Source organism: Alexandromys fortis, unplaced genomic scaffold, assembly GCF_014885135.2.
Source record: "Alexandromys fortis isolate MF-2015 unplaced genomic scaffold, M_Fortis_MF-2015_v1.1 scaffold_128, whole genome shotgun sequence".
Classification (NCBI taxonomy): domain Eukaryota; kingdom Metazoa; phylum Chordata; class Mammalia; order Rodentia; family Cricetidae; genus Alexandromys; species Alexandromys fortis.
In genome coordinates, this window is record NW_026068012.1 from 4,085,527 (window position 1) to 4,108,378 (window position 22,852).

Sequence of the window (22,852 nt, forward strand, 5' to 3'; positions counted from 1 at the left end):
TGTCCTACAGAGGAGCTGATGTATCCTCTGTGGAGCTGGCCTGGCATGTCTGGGGGAAGAGTGAATAAGGTGGGGGCAATCCATGCCCAGGCAGGAGCAGGGTAGAAAGCTGAATTTCTGTTGTTCTCCAGTTTCTTTCTGCATTGGATAGGAAGGATGCAGGCTGCTGGGTGTTGGTGTCCCATGCATCCCAGTGAGAATGAATGCACCTGCATGCCAAGACACTGGGGTGGATTGGTATATCAAGGATGCTGGATTTCAGGGTGACAGGTGTTCTCAATTATATTTATTGTTACAGCATTTGTGCATGTGTGGGTGCGCATGTGTGTACGTGAGTGCGTGTGTGTGCACATGCATGTTACATACCGTGGTGAGGCCACAGAGCAAAGTCGGGTATCTTCTTCCAACATTTAACCCAACTGATTCGTGGTTATGATTTTGTGTACATATTGTACTGCGTATGTAGGTATATTCATCTATATGTGCACATATGGAGGGCATTAGTGGCTTCTCTGGTGGCAAGGCACAAAAAGGAGGTCTGAGCAGATTCTGGTTAGTGACAAATTGCCCTAGTGACTTCATTCTTAACCTGTCCACACTTGCCATCTGACTGACTATATCTTAGAAAGGAACCGCTCAGAGACTCGGCTATATGACTGTCCTCCTGAGAGCAGGGTTCATGGCCAAGGCACAGTGCCAGCCTCCCTCCTTGCCAACTGGTGCCTTGCACAGAGGCAGAGTTGGTAGCAAATAAATCCATACCCTATGGGGAAATTTAATAGCGAAATGTGAGGTGACCCGGGGTTGTTGGCTAAGGCCTCATTCAGTCCCCAGAAGATATATGCTGGAAACAAGGGTGTTCTGAGTGACAGCGGAATAAAGGGCCTCTGAAGAGTGCTGGGGTGGTCTCTTAAAGGCCACTGGCCAGAGGAGCTCCCGCAGCAAGTGGCCTGATTTATACACAAGTATAACACTCTCGGTAACCAACACGGAGTTTTGCTTCTTTCAGTGCTACATCCAGTTTCCCCCCATAATGACTCCCTTCTGCTTGCTTTCCCGGCTTGAGAATATGTCAACTATGCAAACAGAAATATGATAGCATCAGCAGCTAAGAATCAGTGTAGCAATGTCTTGTTGGTTTACAACAAACTTCAAATGCACATCAACACTTCCTCTCCAATCTGGACTTCAAGAAACCAGACTCCCGGGACATTCCAGCTGTATGTATCTGTACAAAACACATTTATTGAGGTCCAAGCACTGCTATCCCAGCCCTTTGGGTATGCATCCTTCAATCTGGATCTCTGCTGGCCAGCCCGAGTATCTGTTCTTGGATTGATCCGAGTGGTTGATCTAAGTGAGGGGAAGAAAAGAGTGCCATTTATCCACTAAGCTCATCAAAAACTACTGTGTCTGTGTCTATTCTGAGCAAAGTCATGTGAACAGAAGTCTCATAGTGACATCTTCTCAAACCGAGGTTAAGGTTAGAATTCTTCTCGGTGTCCCCACCCCTTCTTTCTTCCATGCATTCTTTGTCATTTCTTCTTTACTTACTTCCTGGCTTCCCTCCTTCCATCCCTTCCTTTCCTTTTGTCAGTTTCTTGGGATATAAAGGAGTTTTATTCTACAGTCCAGGTTAGCCTGGAACTCACAGTGATCCTCCTGCCTCTGCCTTCTAAGTACTGAGATTATAGGTCTGAACCACAACACCCCAGCCTCAGTGTGTCTCTCAAGTATATTTTTAATGCAGCTCTAGAACTTTCCCAAAGGATGAGGCCCTTCTGCAGTCTACCGCAGGGCTTAGCAGAGTGTCTAAGAGCCTGTAAGAAGCAGCTACTGAAATATGAACTGGGCTGCAGATTCTATTTCATTGTGGATCCACTTAAATGTGCATTTGGAGAGTGTTGCTGTAGGGACAGCACATCGGTATACCTGTCACTGGTGGGACCAGGACTATGGACTCCAGATTTCACACATGCAGTTTTCAGAGTGCATTAGTGCTTGTTGCTCAGCAAGTATGCGTTCGCACTGGAACAGGCTTTATGACTCTATATTTTCAATTCCTCACAGCCTAGCGCCTTTTCTCACACCACATCATTACAGAGATGTAATTCACATACCATGAAACTCACCTGCTGAAGTTGAGTTTCAGCAACTCAAACGTTTTTCAGCACATTCCCAGTGTGCAACTGTCACTATGATCAATAAATCATTCTCATCACTGGAATGAGAGTCACATCTCTGTCGCCGTCCTGCTGTCCTTCCCCACCCCAAGCACCCGCTAACCTACTTCCTGACCCTTTGGATCTGCTTATTCTAGAAATTCTGTATCGCAATGGAATCATACGATACATAATTTTTTATTTTTGTGTTACTCGCCATAACATTTTCAGGAAAATTGCTTATGTCAGAATTTCAGTTCTGCACATGGCTGAAGAGCACTTCCCTCTATGGCTACTCATGTTGACACTGACCTCTTGCTGGGAGGAAGAGCACTGTATGTAAAGCTGTGCCCTAGTTTCTGAGTGAAGGCTTTCACACTTGGAAGTACCCTTCAAGAAGCTTGCTAGGCCGTCTCTTTCATTTGGAAGAAACTGCCGGAATGTTCCTCAAGGAGTTTCCATCATTTTGCATCTTTCCCAGCCTTGTGAGAATTCTAATTTTTCTACACTCCCTTCAACACTCACCTGTCTTGCTGAAAGTTATGATTACAACCGCCACAGTGAGCTTGAGGCTCCATCTCACCATGATCTGATGCCTCGGGTTACTAAGCATCTTTCCTCACGTGTATTACCAGTCCGTGTGCACATACTCTTTGAAGAAGCATCTCTTCCAAGGTTTTGGCCATTTTTCAATTGGGTTATCTTTTTAATGATTAACTTGTAAGAGTTCTTTATATACTTTGGACTCAAGTCTGTTGTTTGCAAACATGTTCTCTTAAAATTGTTCTGTGGGTCTTCTCCTCAATTTATTGTTGTTGTTTGAGAGGACCAGGCTGGCCTTGAACTCACAGGTAGCCAAGGATGGCCTTATACTCCTGACTGTCCTACCTCCACCTCCCACTGACATGACAGGCGTGTGCCACCCTGCCTCGCTTCTTTCTTTCTTCATTTGTCCTTTGGAACAGAAAACTTTGTATTTTGAAACTGAACATTTATCTTTCCTTTTGTGGAACTCTGCACTTCTCCGGAAGTACCTGCTAAGCTCAGGATGACAAGACAGAGATTTCTGTTCATTTTGCTGTCCTGCTGAGAGACCTTGACAGTTTTATCTCTGCCACGTTTAGGTGGTTTCTCAGTCCTGCATTGTTGTATATCGCTGTGCTGGGGATCCAAATCCATTTTCTCCCTATGTGATATTTGGTTTTCCCTGAACACTTTATCGACGAAACTATTTACCCCTGAGGAGCTGGTCTTGGCTCACTAGGTAAAATCATCTGGTCAGGTATGAGGAAACCCTAGCTCTCCTCACCCAATCTACATCTGTCCTCTGAGTGCCATGCTGTTCTGATGACTGCCGCTTTGGAATAGGTTTTGAAATTAGGAGCCTACTTTGGTGTGTCTTTATCCCCTTTAAACTGATGAGGATCAGAGGCACAGAGAGGTGAAGAAGCTTGCCAAAGGCCACACAGCTCAAGGAGATATCTATCTGTGCTATGGGTCATTTGGGGTGAAGGGAATCCTGAGTCCACATTCTCAAAGTGGGCACCAGGTTTCAAGGCAAGCAAGGTGCTTCCCCCCCCCCCCCCCAGCTGCTGTTATCAAAGGATGGACTGACAGGAAAACCACAGCCTGTTCAAAACCATGTGTCCCCAACAAACCTAGCCCTGAGGCCCACCTTGTCCCTCGTCTCATGCCTGTCTCCCCTCAACCCCTGTGGGTCTAGGGAGCTGCCTGGCAGAGTTTTCTCCCTTTTAAGGTGATTGTGAGGCCTCTACTGCCTACAGGACTTCAGACACAGCAGGGTAAGAAGTGTCTTCTCTGCGGGGTAAGAAGCTGTCTTTCTGTGTGCAGGCTAATGGAGTCACAGTGAAAACACACGTTAACCGGCCATGGCCCCTAGGTTCCTCAGTTTCATAGCAGGGGCTATCCAAGAAGTTCCAAGATCTCTGAAGCTAGTAACAGTGGCCTGGATGTCACCCCCTCCTCCCAGGAGAGGCCATGCTCCAAAAGGAGGCCCAGCTGATCCTGGTTGTCACTATCATGATTCCAGGCAGTGGGAGCAAAGCCTCAAGCTGAATCAGATGTGACCTGGTGTGACCATGGAGATAGGTGGAGCTCTGCCTTCTTAGAATCCTAGCCTTATCAGAGCTGTTAGCCTTCGTGGTTCAGTCCATATCCTTCTCTGCAGATGAGATCAGGTGCGTTCAGGGTGGTATGGCCATAGACTTCAGACTCACTTATGTCTATTAAAAACGGTCAGTGTGATGGTTCCCAGAGGCATCGACCTCACAAGCTACAGCTGACTCCTCTAAGGAAGGCAACCAGTCAAAGTCTTCCTGTCCAGGGCCAATACTATTTGCCACCTACTGTATTGCAAGTAGTTCATATATAACACCTCAGGCAATCCCCTCAGCCCCCATCCATTGTGTGATTGCAATCTCCAGAGGAGAGACTAAAGAAGGCTAGCCTCCTGCCCAAACAGAACAGTCACCACCAGTAACTGAAACCAATGTGCAGTCTGTAGTGGAAACCAGAAGATGAGATAGAACTAAAGGGAGTGCTCTGTGTGGGAGTGACCGCTGAAGGGACACCCTTCACGCACCAGAGCCCTGTCTGAGAAGAAATGGGGAAAGACACTCACTTTTTCTCTCTCGATTTCTGGAGGGAGCTCAAAACCCTTTGCTGCAACAAACACCCAGCTTGACCTGAATTTCATGTTCTTGATTTCTTTGCTTCCAAGAGCTTCTATAACATCCTTTGCTTGGGCCTTTAATCTGGGGCAAAAGAGAAAGCATGAGAAGGCCTGCTGTGGAAGGGTTTGTGTGTGTAAGTGTGTAAGTGTTATGTGAGGGAGTGTATATGTAAGTATATGTATGGATATGTAAGTGTAGGTGTGAGTGACTGTGAGTGTGTATGTATGAGTGAGAGTATATGTGTATAAGTATGTGTGAGTGAAAGAGTTGTGGGGGGAGGCTATCTGGCTGTTGTCTGAATGTCCTGGTTGTGTCCCAATGCTTGTCTTGGAAGTGAAACTGGCCTGACTCCCTACAGCCCAGGTTTCACCTCTAGGACAACATGTACCAGTGAACCATGTGACCCTACTAGTGGTCACATGGCCACATCCGGGAGCCTTTTGCACTTCACTTGGAGCCCAGTAACATTACAGTTGTGAAAGATTTACAATGTTTCACTTTTCTGTCATATCCTCCCACTCAGCCAGCATCATTCCCATCCCTGTGGCTCTCCTGCTTCCACACAGTAAGGCCAGAACACGTAGCTGGAAGATGAAAGCAAATAGCAAAAGTTTCCTTTTCCATGCTCCAATAGGTTATCTGAGAGAGCAGGGGAATGGTGCAGAAGGAGAGGGACGAGAGGCCTGGGTGCTCCTAAACAAGTTCACTTCCTAAGCAAGGAGTTCTACATCTATACATGTTCTCTGAACTAGTGGCATGCACTTGGAGAGTGAATGGCTTACATAAGTACTCCTAGTGAAAATTGTGTGTGTGTGTGCACATAGGCACTGAGTGTGAGCATGTGAATGAGAGTGTTTGCACAGCATGTGTATGTGCACACGCATGAATAAAAATGTGTCCTACTGCGGATGTGGGAGTGGTTTCTGGCATTTGTCATGGCCATTGCATCCCTTGGACCCAGGGGCCTTTGCCCTCCTCCTGACTGGCTGTCTTGTCACATGGGAATAACTGCATCCACTCACCGGGAGCTCCCATCATCATGGGTCACCATGAACAGCAGGGACTTTGAAGGGGCGCTCTGAATGAACTTAGCCATTGGCTCAGAGTTATCTGTAGGATCAAAGTCAGACAGTAGTTCAGGATCTTTTCAGAGGATGAGGTTCCCATCCTGGCTGTGGAATTCCTTCCCCCTCTGCAATCACCCACTCTCAATCCCCTGCTTCCAAGACTTGTCTCAGGGGCACAGTCATGTCTGGCTGCTTCCTCAGGAATGATATTAGGGGTTCCATGGGAAGCTAACTTGGAGAAGACCTGGGGACATCAACAACTTGCAACAGATACTCAGGGTATAGCAAACATAAATCCAAAGATAGAAACAAGGCAATCCATACAGAGTGGAAAGGCCTGAGTAAATTAAACCCTGAAGCTGTAGTTAGCCAAACCTCCCACCAACCCCAGCTTTTGCAAGCACCCAGCAACCACCTCTGCTATTAGAGACAAGAGGTCAGTCCCCAAAACTGATGTCCTGGAGCATGGCGCTCAGAAATGCAACAGAATCTACAGTCAATAAAAGCAGGCCAAAAGAAAAAAAAAAAAAAAAAACCCTCTCTGTTTCTGTTTCTCTATGGGGTCTACAAAGTTTAGTCTTAATTTTAATCAGACAAGTTTTCTTACCACCTTCATACATGTCAAAGAACTTTGTTGCTATCACCTTCCCAGTCTCATCTGAAAACAGAAGAAATGGTTTTAGGGGAAAGCTCATGGGACCAGGGTTCACTGGCAGTCCTAGCACCAAGTGACTCTGGGAGAAATAGGACCAGAGTGGTCCTCAGCCTAGAAAGGGGCTGTGTGGTTGCATGATTCTTCTGAATCCTGGCCAGAGTGACTCATCCATGTGCCAACCTGCAGCAAAACAGGCTGTCCTTTCCACGGGCTGCAGGCCACCTTTCCCGTGGTAAGAGCAAGGTCAGAGTACGTACACAGAGATAGCGCCCTTGAGCTTGGCCTGAAATCACCGCCACGAGGTGGCACTCTGAACCAGGTTTGCTTAATTCTGTATCCTGGGAACCTTTATGTCAAATAGATCCTTGGTAGGCAGAGGATTGGGAAGTGGCTGTGGCAAGGCTGTCTGTGAGACATCCAGGCTTTAGTGACCAACCCTCATAAATTCATTTACGTCACCAGACTAGACCTATAGACTCCTTATCCAGCCCATCTGCTCCTTCCTTATTTGGGGTGAATAAAAGTTTCTTTTACTTCTCCCAGGGAAGCTTGCAGCAATAGGCTGGTCTCCAAGGAGTGCCTCCATCAGGGAGGAGGTGCCTGCCCACTTCTCTAGGACTCTGTTCTGTGTCAGTCTCGGGAGCTCAATGCTCCTCTTCTTCCCCATCAGAAGACCCCAGACCTTTCCACTTCCCACTCTGTGTCCTGAGGGGCTATCTGACCAGAGGAGGCTGATGCACCTGCACAGGTTCCTATGGCCCACAGCAATCATATAGTACTGGTCAGTATTGTTACCCTTTACCCGGTCCCCAGGAGCCAAAAGCAAAGGGAACCAGGTCCGGCGTCTGTGTGGATCTAAGCTTCACTGTGTCCTCTCCACCTGCCCTTCCTCAATTGCAAAATCTCTTTTAAATTCGGTTTTTGGTTCTTTTGTTGTTGGACCATAAATGGCTTGTAAAGTAAGAGTTTTAAATAATTATATCATTTTAGAATTCATTACAGTGTAGACATAGATATGAGCAAACATGTTGAAAAACCATGGTATTGACCTGGGGAAATGGCTTAGTGGATAAATGCTTGTCTTGCAAGCATGACTGATGTGGGATTCCCCTCTGTATGCTATAAATACCATTGGTTAATGAAGAAACTGTCTTAGGCCTTGGGATAGAGTGGAGCTAAGTGGGGAAAACTAAACTGAATGCTGGGAGAAAGAAGAGTGAAGTCAGGGAGAAGCCATGTAGTCCCCACTGAAGACAGACGCCGGAACATTACCCAGTAAGCCACAGCCATGTGATGATATAAGATTAATGAAGATGGGTTAGTTTAGGATATGAGTTAGCCAGATATGCCCTAGAGTCACTGGCCAAGCAGTGTTTTAAATAATATAGTTTCTGTGTGATTATTTTGGGGCTGAGCAGTCAGGAACAAACAATTGGCTCACCTACAGCACATGAGGAACTGAGTCCAAATTCCAAGAACTCATGTAAAGCTGTCACAGACCTGTGTATCGTGTGGAGATGGGGTAGAGAATCATGGGCCAGCTAGTTTGGTGTGCACAGTGACAAAACAGAGACCCAAAGAGGAGATCTCAAAGAAAGGGTGAGGTAAGGGTTTAATATCTGAGGTTGTTCTCTAACCTCTACATACACTGTGACACTCATGTGCCCACACTCATATGAGTGTGGATGCATTTATGTCACACACACACTGACTTTTAAAAGAAGAAACATCAGGTCTCTATGGAAATCCTATTACATACACACACACAAACACACACAGACTTTTAAAAGAGAAAGATCAGGTCTTTGTGGAAATCATATTCTCTCTCTCTCTCTCTCTCTCTCTCACACACACACACACACACACACTGACTTTTAAAAGAAGAAACATCAGGTCTCTGTGGAAATCATATTCTCTCTCTCTCTCTCTCTCTCTCTCTCACACACACACACACACACACACACACACACACTGACTTTTAAAAGAAGAAACATCAGGATGGAAATCCTAACACACACACACACACACACAGAGAGAGAGAGAGAGAGAGAGAGAGAGAGAGAGAGAGAGAGAGAGACTTTTAAAAGAAGAAACATCAAGATCTCTATATGGAAATCCTATCACACACATACACACACACTGACTTTTAAAACAAGAAACATCAAGGTCTCTGTGGAAATCCTATTTCAGGCTTTGAGGGAATTTCTGAGAAACATGTGCCACTTACAGTTGACAACAGCAATATTTATCCCTCTTGCCACGTTCCCCGTCTTCTCTCCTAACAGCCTAAAAAGAGAGTGAGAGTCAGTCAAAGAGCTCCTACACAAGCTGGGAGAGAAGTCCTCTCTCAACAGCAGCCCTGGTCAACAGGCCTTCTGTGCTCAGGACATCCGTGACCCTCTCCGGAGTGCTCCCCCAAACTATTCCACCTTTGCTCCACACACCTGCAGGATTCAGATCCAGTTCCTGGGTGCCTTTAAGCTGCACTTTATCTTATAATCCAGACAGGAAGGCTATTCACCACTTCTTCCCTCTTTAGCCCCCGAGAGGTCATGCCTGGTCTCACAGACTTGAGGGAGGATGGCAGCTCCATTCCAAGCTGGGATTCCTCAAGTCTCTGCTTCCTTCTCCCTTGAGAACCACAGGCTTTGCCTGCATCACCCACCAAGTAGAATCCAGAATATCCACCTAAGAAGCACTTTATATTGCATCATTTCATTTTTGCTTTTCTTTTTAAGATATTTTTATTTTAATAGGTGTATAGTACACACATGTGCAGTGGTTGAGGGTGTCAGAAGATGGTCTAGGATACCCTGGAGCTGGAGTTAAAGGTAGTTATGAGCAGCCGGATGCTAGTATGGTATGTCTGCATGTATCCGTATGTATGCACATGTTCATTAGTCTTGTATGTGTGTGGTATATGTACAAGTTGTATTGTGCATATTTCTGCACGTATGCATACATGCATTGTATCTCTTCGCACATGTGCAGGTGTCCACATGTGTTGTGTGTTTACAATCATGTGCATATTCTGGACCTTTGCCGAGATTAGCATCAATGACTCAGTATAATCATAAGAAGAATCTGGAGCTAGCCTTTCATGTCAGAGCTATACGGTGGGCAACAGGCGCTTTAATATTCTGCCTCAGCCATGTTTAACTGAAGGCCTGGAGAAACCACGAGGCCTTGTGCTTTCTCAGTGTTAGATAGAGAACAGTCCACAAGTGCCCAAAAAGAGGCAAGGAAGGACTTCCATTCTCAATAGTAAAATACTAGGTAGCCATAACCCCCACAGGAAACAGGAGATGAGGAGGAAAACATTTCATAAAGATTTGCTGGGAGGTGGTAGTGGCATATGCCTTGAATTCCAGCAGAGGCAGGTGGATCTCTGTGTATTCAAGGCCAGCTTGGTCTACAAAGTGAGTTCAAGGACAACCAGGGCTGGTACCCAGAGAAACCCTGTTTTGTACTGCAGAGGTAAGTCTAACATTGAAGGAGAGCTTTGCCATTGCAGGAACACTCACAGCTCAGCAGAACCTGGAGAAGACAAGAGCACTTTTGACAACCATGAGGGCCTTAGGGACAAAAGTCTGAAGGCAATTTGAGGGCCACATCAAATCTCTCAGAGCTTTACTTCATTCGAGTCACAAAGGGTTGAAGAAAGAAGACAAAAACTAAAATTTGTGGCCATTAGCCAAGATATTGTTGAACTAGGTAACCAAGAAAATGATGATATTTAAAATGTGTTCGAGTCACCCTGATCTGCCAATAGCTCCAGGTCCTGGGAACAGCAAATGAGAAAAGAAGATGGAAATTCCCACCTTGCTGGGCTTCAGCTGTGACTAAGGAATGCCCCTGCCAGTTCCTGTGTTAGGAGTTTGGTCCCAGCATGGTGATGCTGACATGCTGGAGGAGGACCAACTATCCTCAGATGATCAAGCATTCTTCAAGTATATTATTTCCCTCAAATAACAATTTATTGTAAAAGGGCAAACCTGGTTGCTGTCTGCCTCTAGCTTGCTTCTGATAATGCAATCTCTGTGTCTATTCTAGCTATTGTGAAGCCACTGGCTAGGAGGCAGGGCCATGTTCTTGGCCCTCCTGAGTTATGAGACAGAATTCTTTTCTACACAAGTCATCCACCTTCTGGTATTCACTATGTGATGGAAAACTGATTAATGTGTGTCTCTTGCTGCTATTTTTAAAGAAATTCTCAGATGTACTGCCTAGCACACTGTCAGAAGAAGCTTGACACATGAAGAATGAAGTCAACAAAAGTAAGAGCCAAAGGATCCAGCAGAACACAGCAGATAACACTGGCACACTCACAGGCTCCAGTCAGCTAGCCAACTGAACTTCAAGATAACAGCACTTAATACTTGCAAAAAGGGTGGAAAAAAACAGAAATTTTCAATCAGAAGTCAAAAAAAAATTGGCAGGCTCACTTGGGAAAAAGAAAGATCTTAAAAACTAAGACATGATAATGTAAAACCAGTAGTCAGTGGTTGGGTTTTCAGAGAGATTAGACACAGTAAAAGAGACCAGTGGTAAAATGAAACCATTCTGTGCATAGTAAAGCACAGAGAGAGATATGTGACAAACAGAAAGGAGTCTGTGGGCTGCTGTGGGACAATGTTCTTGTACACTGTAAAGATCTGTCACTAGTATTTGGCTTAATAAAACACTGACTGATCAGTAGTCAGGCAGGAAGTATCGGCGGAGCAACCAGAGTAGGAGAATTCTGGGAAGAGGAAAGGCAGAGATGCAGTCACCAGCCAGAAGCAGAGGAAGCAAGATGAGAATGTCTCATTGAGAAAAGGTACCAAGCCACGTGACTAAACATAGATAAGAATTATGGGCTAATTTAAGTTGTAAGAGCTAGTTAATAATAAGCCTGAACAATAGGCCAAACAGTTTATAATTAATATAAAAGCCTCTGTGTGTTTTGGGGACTGGGTGGGACAGAAACTTCCATCTACAGTGGGATATCAGGAATAAAGGAATAAGGTTCAACAAAAAGCAGGAAGCCAGCTGAGCAGCTGCATTCACTGCTCTCTGACTGACAGAATGGGACGTGCTGCTCGGGGACCCTGCTCCTATGACTTCCTGCCATAGTGCACCGTGCCCTCAAACTGTGCACCGTGCCCTCAAACTGTGCACCAACATAAATCCTTTCTTATGTGAGTTGCTTTTGTTCAAGTATTTCATCACAGCAATGGGTGAGAGAAACAGGAAATTTATCCAACACAATGAAGGATTTTGAAGTACACTTATTTAAGAAGCCCCAAAACATCTAAATAAGACAAAGCAGGACACACCAGGGTACAAATGCTGAGGCCAGAGATAAGTAAAAATGTCTTCAAAGCAATCTGGAAAGCACTGAGCACATCAGGTCTGAGGTTCCACCTTGCACCCTACGAAAGGAAGGAACTATCTCTCTAGAGATGTGCAGGCTTCATCTGTGAAGATGAGCTACCTGGCTACTGAGCAGACTCGGACCCTGTCCAGAAGGGCGACTTGTAGAGTCCGGTGCATCCACTAAGTAACTGTATTTGTAGCTAAAGTCTTTTCACAAAGCAAAGTCCAAGCCTGGAGGCTTCCCTGGTGAATTACATGGAACTACCATCAAAAGAGATCATAAAAATCCTACAAAGAACACAAACAGCCCTCAGAGACACCCACTACCCTTCCCGGGGGACACAGTGGGTATCTTTATTCCCACACCTGGTTTTCCGCCTTGTCAGAGGTTAGGAACATCAAGTGCAGCCTCAGAGGGAAGAGAGGGGACACAGCCAAGCAGACACTCTTCCTCTTACGTACGGTACTTACAGCTCATCCTCAAAGCAGATCTTGGCATACTTGTCTCGGCCACCACCACTGAGCAGTCGGTAGGCATAGGTGTCAGGAGGGCACGGGGCCCAGTGGTCACATTTTTGCCTTTTGGGGGCTGGGGCTGTAAAGACAAGAACAGGATAATCTCAGAGGCGATTGCTGAGTGACCACCAGTGCCAACAGCTCTGTTCCAGGACCAACTCCCAGTGTGGTAGGGGAAATTCTAGAAGCAAAGTTGGCAGCTGTGTTTAGGTCCTGAGAATGTGCTTCAGGATGCATGGCTGATGTAACGTGGTTTTGTCTTCTGGTAACAGCCTGGGATAGTGAGCGCGGGTACCCATTTCAGAGGTTTTAGGATTGCAGCCCTTAGCTGCTAACTCACAACACAATTAACACTGAGTGCTAGGATTAAAGGTGTGTGCTACCACACTGGCTAAAACAAATTTTCAATCTGTTAAAAATGTTTAAAATGCTTTTTGAAAACATGATGGTGAAATGAGAAATAAGGAATTTCAGAAGCTGTGGAAACACATAGAAGTTAAACAACAAGGTCATGAGCTATCAGGGGATCAAAGAAAAAAATCTAAAGTGTCTTAGTAGGACATTATGACTCCAGTAACATCAGAACTTGGAAGGCTGAGGCAAGAGAATTGCTGTGAGTTACAAGACGGCCTGTGCTGTGGATTGTGACTTCTTCAATCAATCAATCAATTAATCAATCAATCAATCAAAAGAAAAAGATACTAAAATGTATGGAATCCAGCAAAAGTAATTTAAAAAGAGACGTTTACAGCAATAAACACATCAGAGAATAGGAACACTCTCTGGTAAACACCCTTACACTCACATCAGAGAACCATAAAAAGGAGAAAAAACTAAGCTTGAGGCAGGAGAAGGAGGGAAATAAGACACATCTGAGAAGAAGTGTGTAAGATAGAGAAGACCAGGGAGTGGCAGAAAGATCAATGGAGTAAACACTCATTTTATGAAAGAAAATCAGCAAAATTGGCATGACCAACACTAGATTTAGAGAGAGAGAGAGAGAGAGAGAGAGAGAGAGAGAGAGAGAGAGAGATTCAAATAAGAGCATGTGTGAAGGAAGAGAATTCTAATGCCACAGGACAGAGAGCTGTTCCCCAGATGAACAATCCTCCTACCCAAACTGGGAGGTCCTAGAAGAACACCATACATTCTCACAACCTGCCAAGACAAAATCATGAAGAAACAGAGAACCAAACAGACCAGTTACAAAAAGAGGCTGAATCAATAATTAAAAGTCCATCATCAAACACAAGCCCAGGGCCAGATGGTACCACCCCGATTTCTACCAGACATTTAAAGATGACCCAGTACATCAATCCTCTCAAACTGTTCAAAAACCTGAAAAGGGGGTGCTTCCAAACCCATTATAGGAGGCCAGCATTATCCTGACACCAAAGCCAGACAAGGACACTGCCGGGAAATGAAACTACAAGTCAAATTCTTTGATGACCATAGGCACAAACATACTTCCCAAAATACTGATCTATCAAACACAGCAGGACAATGAAGGGTCACTCATCATAACAAAAAATCTTTCCTCAGTTTGCAAAGACAGTTCAACACATGCAGATCAATCAGCGTGAGACCACGCAGATGGAATGAAGGGCCATGACTTCACTGGGGTATCAGTAGAAAAGGGGAGGGGAAAACAAGATAAAATTTCACCCTTTTTAATGATGAAACTCTCGATGGATTAAATATGGAAGGGCTCAACACAGTGAGGGCTGTATTGGTGCTGAGAGTTGGAACTGGAAGTTTTTCTCTGAAACTAGGAACAAGTGAAGGTACTCTGTCTCACCACATCTATTGAACATAATGCTGGAAGCTCCTGCCAGAGAAGTTATGAAAGGAAAAAACGTTGAGAGGCATCAAAATAAGACAGGAAATTAGGTAGTCTGTGTGCTGTGGGCATGATCCAATAGAGAGTACCTGAAATAGAGAGTACATGAAAAAAAACAGTTAAAACTGACAAATTCAGGCAACCTTCAGGACACAAGACACACACACACACACACACACACACACACACACACCAGAACAAACAATACTACTATTTCTGTGTGCTAACAATAAACTACCCAAAAGAAACTGAGGAAACAATCTATAATGACTACAAAGCAATCAAATAGCTGGGAACAAATGCAACCGAGGAAGTAAATGCCCTGTGTGTTGCAAACTGTAAAACAGAAATAGAAGACAACTGTAAGTAGTATCACATTGTCTATTTGTGAGTTATAATAATGAATAATATGAAAATATTCATACTTCCAAAAGTGATCCACAGATTCAAAATCCCAATGTCACTCTTCACAGAAACATAGTGTGTATGGAGGGCTGGCAAGATGGCTCAGTGGGCATGGGTGCCTACTGTCAAACTCAATGACCTGGGCTCAGTTCCTGGAAACAAATGGTAAACGGTGAGAACTGACTCCCTTGAGTTTTTCTCTGCCCTCCACACAAGGGCTGCTGTGGCACACAGGCTCATACGTGCACAGTCAATCAGTAAAATTTAAGGGGAAAAAAGAAGTTTTATATGGAACCACAGAAGATCCTTAGCAGCCACAGCAATCTAGAAATAGTATGCTACCTGATTTTAAATTGTATTACAAAGCATTGGCAATCAAAACAACAAACATATGAATCAGTGGGACAGAAGGGAGAGCACAGAAACAAACCCCCACATTCAATCTTTCAGATTTTGCCAGGGATGCATTGACACAAAGAGGGCAAATAGCACTGACTGGCCTTATGTCAACTTGGCACACAAACTAGAATTTCCTGAAAGGAGGGACCCTCAGTTGAAACAATGCCTCCATAAGATCTGGCTGCAGGATATTTTATTAAGTAGTGATCGATGGGTGAGGGCCCAGCCCATTGTAGGAGTGATTATCTTTGGGCTGGTGGTCTTGCGTTCTCTAAGAAAGCAGGCTGAGCAAACCCTGAGGAGCAAGCCAGTAAGCAGCACCCCTCCAAGGCCTCTGCATCAGCTCCTGCCTCCAGGATCCTGCCCTGCTTGAGTACCCATTCTGACTCCCTTTAAGGATGAACAGCAATATGTAAGTGCAAGCCAAATAAACGCTTTCCTCCCAAACTTGCTTTTTGGTTTTGGGTTTTTTTTTTTTCCGCAGTAATAGAAACTCTAAGACAGAGACCATTTAATAAACGGTGTTACAAACTAGACCTTTTCATAGAGATGGATAAAGCCAAGTCATCTACACAGATTGAGTCCCAGGACAGCCAGGGCTACACAGAGAAAACTTGTCTCGAAAACAAGCAAGCAATCAAACAAACAAACAAACAAACAAAAAACAGAGCAAAGAAAGAGACAAGCAACAGAACAGAAAATAATTCTGGTTAAAGTCCAAAGTACATTCAGAACTCCAGCAGTTCAGAGACAAATTTTAAACCAAATTTAAAAACAGGCAAAGGGGTAGACAAGATGAGACCCAAATCCCATTCCTGCACCTTCCTGGGAGTTTCTAATGGTGATGATGTCAGTGTATTAATGAGAACCTTCACTTCTGTGTTCACTTGCAGCTTACGTACAGCATGAAATGTGGTGTGTGTATACAGCAAACACTATTCAGTCTTAAAAAGGAAGGCAGTTCGTTCACCTTGGGAAAATTGGGGGACATCCTGCCAAATGAAATAAGCCAAGCATAGAAAGACAATTACCACCAAACCTCACTCATTGTGGAATATAAAGAAGTTAAACTCAAAGACAGAGCCGAATAGTGGGAACCAGAGACTGGGCAGGTTAAAGAGTGTGGGAGGGAGATTGGAACGGCTTTGTTAAGAATATGTGTTAGCAGCCTACAAACCACAATCCCAGAGAACTTAGACAACAATGAGGACACTAAGAGAGGCTCACATAGATCTAATCTACATGGGAAGTAGAAAAAGACAAGATCTCCTGAGTAAATTGGGAGCATGGGGACCTTGGGGAGGGTTGAGCAGGGAGGGGAGAGGCAGGGAGGGAAGCAGAGAAAAATGTAGAGCTCAATAAAAATCCGGAGGGGGAGAGGAGTGGGGGGAGGGGGAGAGGAGAGGGAGGTGGGGGAAAAGGGAGACGGGGAGGGAAATGGGAGGCGGGGAGGAGGCGGAAATTTTTTTTTCAATAAAAAATAAAAAAAATCAATTAAAAAAACAAAGGAGAGAAAAAGAGAGACAAAGAATATGTGTTAGATGAGATCTGGGCTTGTTTGATCGAGAGATTTGCCATGAGACATAGTTAATAACACATTGAATTATATACTTTGAAACTGAAGAAGCCACCTTCAAATGAAAACAACTTGTAGCCAAAAGCCTTGCTGCTGAGTGTCAGTCAGAGTACACACAGATTTGATTCTTCGTTTTAAAGTTAATCAGTCTATTGAAAGGAGCCATTCAGGCCAGCACGAGAGCCCAGCAGGAAAGGCACTGGGTGCCAACTCCCCAGAACCTGTATGATGGAAAGAGGGAACCAATTCTCGTTGTCCGCTGACCCCCACACCTGTGCTATAGCAAGCAGACACACGTGTGTGCATGAGGGTTATAATTCTTTTAAAAATTAGGAACCATGATAGAGTGAATGGCTTTATCCATGGAAGAACCTGCTGAAACAGGTTCAGGGAGCTGTATGATGTCCAGCGTGCTCTTGTGTCCCTGATGGACAAGACCCCCAATTTGGCTTCTTGGAACCACAGTCCTCTGTCCCCAAAAAGAAAAAAATGGCAGAGATGGCTTCCTCTCCTTCAGACTTGTCTGGGCTGCTCTTTGCTTCGCCTGTCTCCTCGGCCCAGTTCAGCCCTACGCCAGCATCCCCTGCGATGTCTTTTTCCTGTATTTTGTTAACTTTAGCGTACGGTTTCCTTTTTACAAAACTTCTCCAGAGAAGAAGAGATTTTGAGCTGGTATCCAGTCATCTCAGCACCCCCACAGTGGGCAGTGCTGGTGGCTGCTCTGTCAACATCTGTTAGAGGCATGAACATCTGGTAGGCTGATCTGTGTGTACATGAGTTCAAAGACAAGAGACTCTGCCTACCCTGGGAACCCTGGGTGGAGGTGGGGTGCAGGTCAGCACACAGGATAAGCTGGGGTGCCCAGCACTGTAAAAGAACAAGGGGAATGACAGGAGATCTTGGGAGCAAGGACAGCACTTTGGTCAGTTTCTAATTCCCTTCCGACAGATTCTGATTATTTAGACCCAAAAAGTCCCATAAATTTTCTTGAGGAGGAATCTTTACTATTCTACCTCTACAACTATTTCCTTCTGGACTTTTCCATGTACGCAAAAGGCATCTGCAAAGTTGGAATATGGATTAAACATAGTGCTCAATGTACTTAGTGTGGTCCTTGCCAAGCTCTAGACAGTCCACTTCAAATCGACTATTCAAACTCTTAATACAAAAGGTTCCGCATATACAATATCTTTCCCACATTTCTAGATAATCTTAACACTCCACAGCATGTTTAACAATTTAAAAACTGTGTGTGCTGCATAGCTGTGGGTGTGGGAGTAAACACACCCACACGTGCACAAGCAGAGGCCGGTGGAGGGTGCCAGGTGTCTCCTGCTCTTTCCCTCATTCCTTGAAGACAGGGTCTCACACAGGACCAGAAGCTTGATGCTATGGCAGAACTAGGTGGCCAATGAGATTCCGAATTCGCCTGTCTGCAATGGTGGGGCTACAGACAGCTCAGCTGTGCTCAGTTTTCAATGTGGGTGAACTCAGTTCCTCATGTTTGCATAGCAAAGTACCTTACCCCTGAGTCATGTTCCCAGTTTCTACTTAACAAAACAAAACAAAAGTTTAATAATGATACTCGTTCCTTGGATATTCGCCTGAAAATATATTGAACAAAACTTCTTTCTTCCTTCCTTTCTATTTATTTGTTTATTTAGTTAGTTAGTTTTCTTCAACACAGGGTTTCTCTGTGTAACAGCTCTGGCTGTCCTGAAACTCACTTTATAGACCAGACTGGCCTTGGACTTTCACAGAGATCTGCCTGCCTCTACCTCCTGAGTGCTGGAATTAAAGGCATGCACTACCACTGCCCAGATACTATCTTTAGATGCAAAAACGCACATTGTTTAAAAGTGGGCGCTTCCCAGTTTCCAGGTCTGCAAACATTTACAGTTATAAAATCAGTTTAGAGAAATGACTCCTCGGATGAGAACATTCTTTCCCTTTAGCACTCTGACTTCAGTAGGTGTGACAGTTTCCCTAGGGACAATGCTGTGCCTAGCATACCTGGCCCGTGGATCAGGAGACAAACCCCTCTCCTTCTCCTGGCCCTCCTGACAGCCTTCAGCCAGAGTGCTGTTTACAGAGTCTCCTCCACCGGCTGTCAAGTGGGCATGAGCTCTATGAACACTACGTATACCCACAAATACTCCGTTGTTACCCTGCAGGGGGAACCTCCGACCTTAATGGTTGTTTAAAGAGAAGTCCTGTGGACATCACACACTGTCAGGTCCCAAACGACAAGCACTTAGGACAATAATAGTGTGACCAATTGGTAGAGAAGGAAGCAAAGGAAAACACAAAAGATAGTTTAAGATGGTTATAAATCCAGCAAATATAAGCAAGCAAATTGAATCTGCTGGCCCTGTAGAGACCTCCCAGAAGTGAGGAAGGCAGCAGCAGCCTGATTGTTGCAGGAGCTTGGCTCTCTAAGCCCCCAAACATTCAGAAAGCAGCGAGAAGTTAAATTAGACAGCAGACCTCGGAGTAACAGGCAGAGAGCAAGAAGGCAAACATTTCTTTCCCCTAAATGTAGGGAAAAAAAATGTGTAAGATAATCAGTACGTTCTGCAATTTAACTATGGCTGCAAGGCTGTCAGCAAACACATTAAATAACAGTTTTCACATATAAAGATACATGTGAGTCATAGGAGTCAAGTCAAGGTTTCTCTGTGTAGCCCTGGTTGGTCTGGAACTTGATATGTAGACCAGGCTGATCTTGAATTCATGAAGATCTATCTGCCCCTCAGTCTCTCTGAGGATTAAAAGCATGGACCCTTCTTCCACACCTTTAAAATTTATCTTTAGAATACATTTTGCATTGTCAACATAGCAGCAAACCCCTCTCAAGTCCATTTACTTCAGATTTATTAAAAATTTTAAAACACATTGTGAGACTGGAAGGCCGGCTGGATGAGCCCCATCCCCCACCCCTATTTTGTGAGTCCACCTTCCATAGTCCTCTGGGGACTCTGGCTCCATAGCACCAACAGCCCAAGTGATGGTCCCGAGAAACATTTGGGCTCTATCCGATCGTGTGACAGTTTCCCAAGCAGGGTGATCGATTCTGAGCTGGCAGGAAACAGCTCCTTTCCCAGATGCTCACTGCCAAAAGCGCATATACCTGTCAAGACAGCCATGGGCTGGGCTCCGGCTGGACTTTTCCTTGTTCCTTGTTCCTCCTCTGCCTGCCAGTCAAAGGGGTTGGGGCTCTGGGACAGGGTGGGATGAGCAGCCTCACAAAGAAACAAGACCCTGCCTGCTCAAAATACCAGTTACAGACTCAGCAGAGCTCCCCAGTGTATAAATCACAGGGTGTCTGTCCCTAGCCTTCTTCTGTGAGACAAAGGGGTGAGAAACAAACAGGCAGACAGTGGCTTGAAGATTGACCACAGCCCTGGAGCTGCTCACTGGCGGCTGACACCCATGACTAGGCGTGCCTTCTACTAAGAGATTTAAAACGCCAGCTTGGGGTGGAGATTCAATGATCTCTTGCTTTCAGATCCATTAATCACTAAAAGTGTATTTTTACCGGTTTATAAACAGACCATTTTCTGAGTTAAGCTTTTGCTTTAACAATTTCATACATGTATAAGATGTATTCTGATTATTCTCTTTTTACAATCTTCGAGTGAAGTTTAATATTTGAAATTTCCCTGATGGTAGGTAGGTCACCATCTATAGGAGACAGGTCCCATGCCTGGGGTAAGAAACTGGAGCAGGATCTCGTGCGTGGCTAGGGGCTGTACTCTTGCCTGGCTTGTATCTCATATTGGTACTGCTTCATATGGATGCATGCAGGTAAACATTCTATAAGGCAGACCTTTGGTTTTCTTCAGAGTCCTTACGCATGCATGCGGCAGAGGTTACCAATGTATCACATAGGTGAGTATTTGTTTTCTCGCAGGGCCTAGGAGTGAGTGGGAAACCAGTATTTTTTTGTTGTTGTTATTGTTTTGTTTTTCATTAGTATATTCAGCATATGAGTGTAGTCTTCCACGCATTTCCTAGGAGCAGAGAAGAGCACTATATGGATGGAGAAGGGTACCTGCTTCTCAGTGCAGGACCCACAGCTCCCTCCCACCTGTTGCTGTCCCACAAGGTCACCAAGGACTTCACATAGCTCAGTGCTCCCAATGAACCCTCCTCCTTCCCAAGACAGCTGAGAGCTGAAGTCCAAAGGGACGAGCGGAGGCTGAGGTCCCTGGCCCACATGACCGCTGCTTATTCTAAGACCCAGTGGCTCCAGCCTGCCTCCCAGAAGGAAATACTACTTCCAAAACTCCAGACAAGCCTATGGAAAAAATTTTTCATTCCACAAATCATCTCTGAGGCCAAGTTAACCACAATAAATACAGGTTCTTGGACTCAACCCTAGATCCATGAACTTTCAGATTTCCTGGTGTGCACTCCAAGAATCTGTCTTTCAAATCCCGGATCTGGGTGCTGTGGTTTCCTTCACCCTGGAATAAGGGTGATAACCCTGAGGGTTTAAGAGGCATACTAGAAAGTCACGGGGTGGTGAGATTCTTTCAGTGTGTGGCAGAGACACCAACATTTGGGCTACATGGTAGCAGCTTTCCTGCAACAGCCATCACTGCACTGCTTCCCAGGAGACTATGCAGTCAGAACTGGACACCAAACATGTTCTGTTACGTCAGCCAGTGGTAAATGTGGACACAGTGGAAGTCAGAGGACGATGTTCTCTGGGGTTGGGAGGAGAATGGGGTTGGGAGCCCATCCATAGGCAGCACCACTGTAGCCTTTAAGGTTTTGTATGGGTCAGAACATGAGGAGGGAGAGATGGGGCGAGGAGCTTCAGCAACAGCAGCCACAGCCAGGAGTCCTAGACGGGACACCACAAGCAGGGTACTCCGGCAAGGAAATAAGGAAAGAAGTCTGGGAAGTGGGGCTCTGTCGTGTCTCTGAGGTCCTCCAGGACTCAGCATCTGAGGTGGTACCCGGATAAAGGCGACAGAACGTGCAGGAAGACCATTAGCTCTGGAGCTGCCTCCCTTGGCATCCGCTGCCCCACCTGTAAGGCCTAGATACAGGTACTTTCACCGAGAATCTGAATACCTACTATATGCATACCTGGAAAGTGCCAACGGGGTAAGAAGTTTTGCTTCCTTGTTTTCACATTCACACAGCACTCAAAGTATCAGTTTATTAATCTAACAAAACACGAAATGTTTTCACATGAGTTTCTTAGCACTAAAGCCTTTATCATCATAAAAGGGGCACAGCAGTATCCAGGCAGGTGCTGGAGCAGTAGCTGAGAGCTACTTCCTGGTTCATAGAAAGAGCCAGGGAGAGGCAGCCTTGATCTCACAGGCTCAGCAAGCTGAGAACCAAGGGACAGAGGAAACTTCCCCAGGTGTGCCTGGTGCGGGGCCTCCCTCAGGGGCACAGAGCAGGGGCTAGAGAGGGATTGGACCAAGGTGGAGCCCCGAACTAAAAAACGCTGGTAAAATGGCGGTGTCGCTTTCTGTGAAGTGCTAGTTGAAATTCTTGTTGAAGATATCCAGACAGGATTCTGTCTGGACAAAAGCAGCTCCAGGAGCAGGCCTGAGCCAGAGACTTCTGCCAGAGCAGGTCCAAGGTAGCGACCTCCATGGGAGCAGGAGCAGGCCCAACACAGTGACCTCTTCATAGGAGCAGGCCTGAGCCATGCCCGTGCATGCAGGCCCAAGGCAGTGAACTCAGTGGAAGAAGCACCAAGCAAACAACCTCTTGTGAGAGGAGGCCCAAACAACCCTAGGATTGTAGAGCAGCCCCTGGGAGTGCTGAGCAACCTCCGGGAATGACCTCTGGGTGATGGAGGAAGGTCATTGGTTAAAAAATAAAGAAACTGCTTGGCCCTCATAGGTTAAAACATAGGTGGGAGGAGTAAACAGAACAGAATGCTGGGAGGAAGACGAAGTGAGCTCAGAGGCCATGCTCTGCTCTCTGAGGCACACGCGATGAAGCTCCAACTCAGGATGGACGTAGGCTAGAATCTTCCCGGTAAGCGCACCTTGGGGTGCTACACACATTATTAGAAATGGGCTAGTCCAGGTGCGAGAGTTAGCCGAGAAGATGCTAGATATAATGGGCCAAGCAGTGTTTAAAAGAATACAGTTTGTGTGTTGTTATTTTGGGCCATAAGCTAGTCAGGCAACTGGGAGCTGGGGTG

General features: G+C 45.5%; 1 protein-coding gene across 3 annotated transcripts in view; it reads right to left on the reverse strand.

Annotated features, from left to right (window-relative positions):
* Positions 1 to 1,219: 1,219 nt before the first annotated feature.
* Fam3b (FAM3 metabolism regulating signaling molecule B) overlaps positions 1,220 to 22,852 on the reverse strand; it is a 50,229-nt gene continuing 28,596 nt past the window's right edge. For 2 of the 3 annotated variants that reach the window (XM_050162040.1, XM_050162042.1), the window contains exons 3-8: positions 12,407 to 12,530; positions 8,805 to 8,863; positions 6,530 to 6,580; positions 5,878 to 5,965; positions 4,804 to 4,936; positions 1,220 to 1,353 (exon numbers count right to left, since the gene is read on the reverse strand). In XM_050162040.1, the coding sequence (XP_050017997.1) occupies positions 1,264 to 1,353; positions 4,804 to 4,936; positions 5,878 to 5,965; positions 6,530 to 6,580; positions 8,805 to 8,863; positions 12,407 to 12,530 (545 nt within the window). In that variant the 3' untranslated portion in view covers positions 1,220 to 1,263. The remainder of the gene's footprint in view (positions 1,354 to 4,803; positions 4,937 to 5,877; positions 5,966 to 6,529; positions 6,581 to 8,804; positions 8,864 to 12,406; positions 12,531 to 22,852) is intronic. The other variant, XM_050162041.1, reaches the window with a different exon arrangement.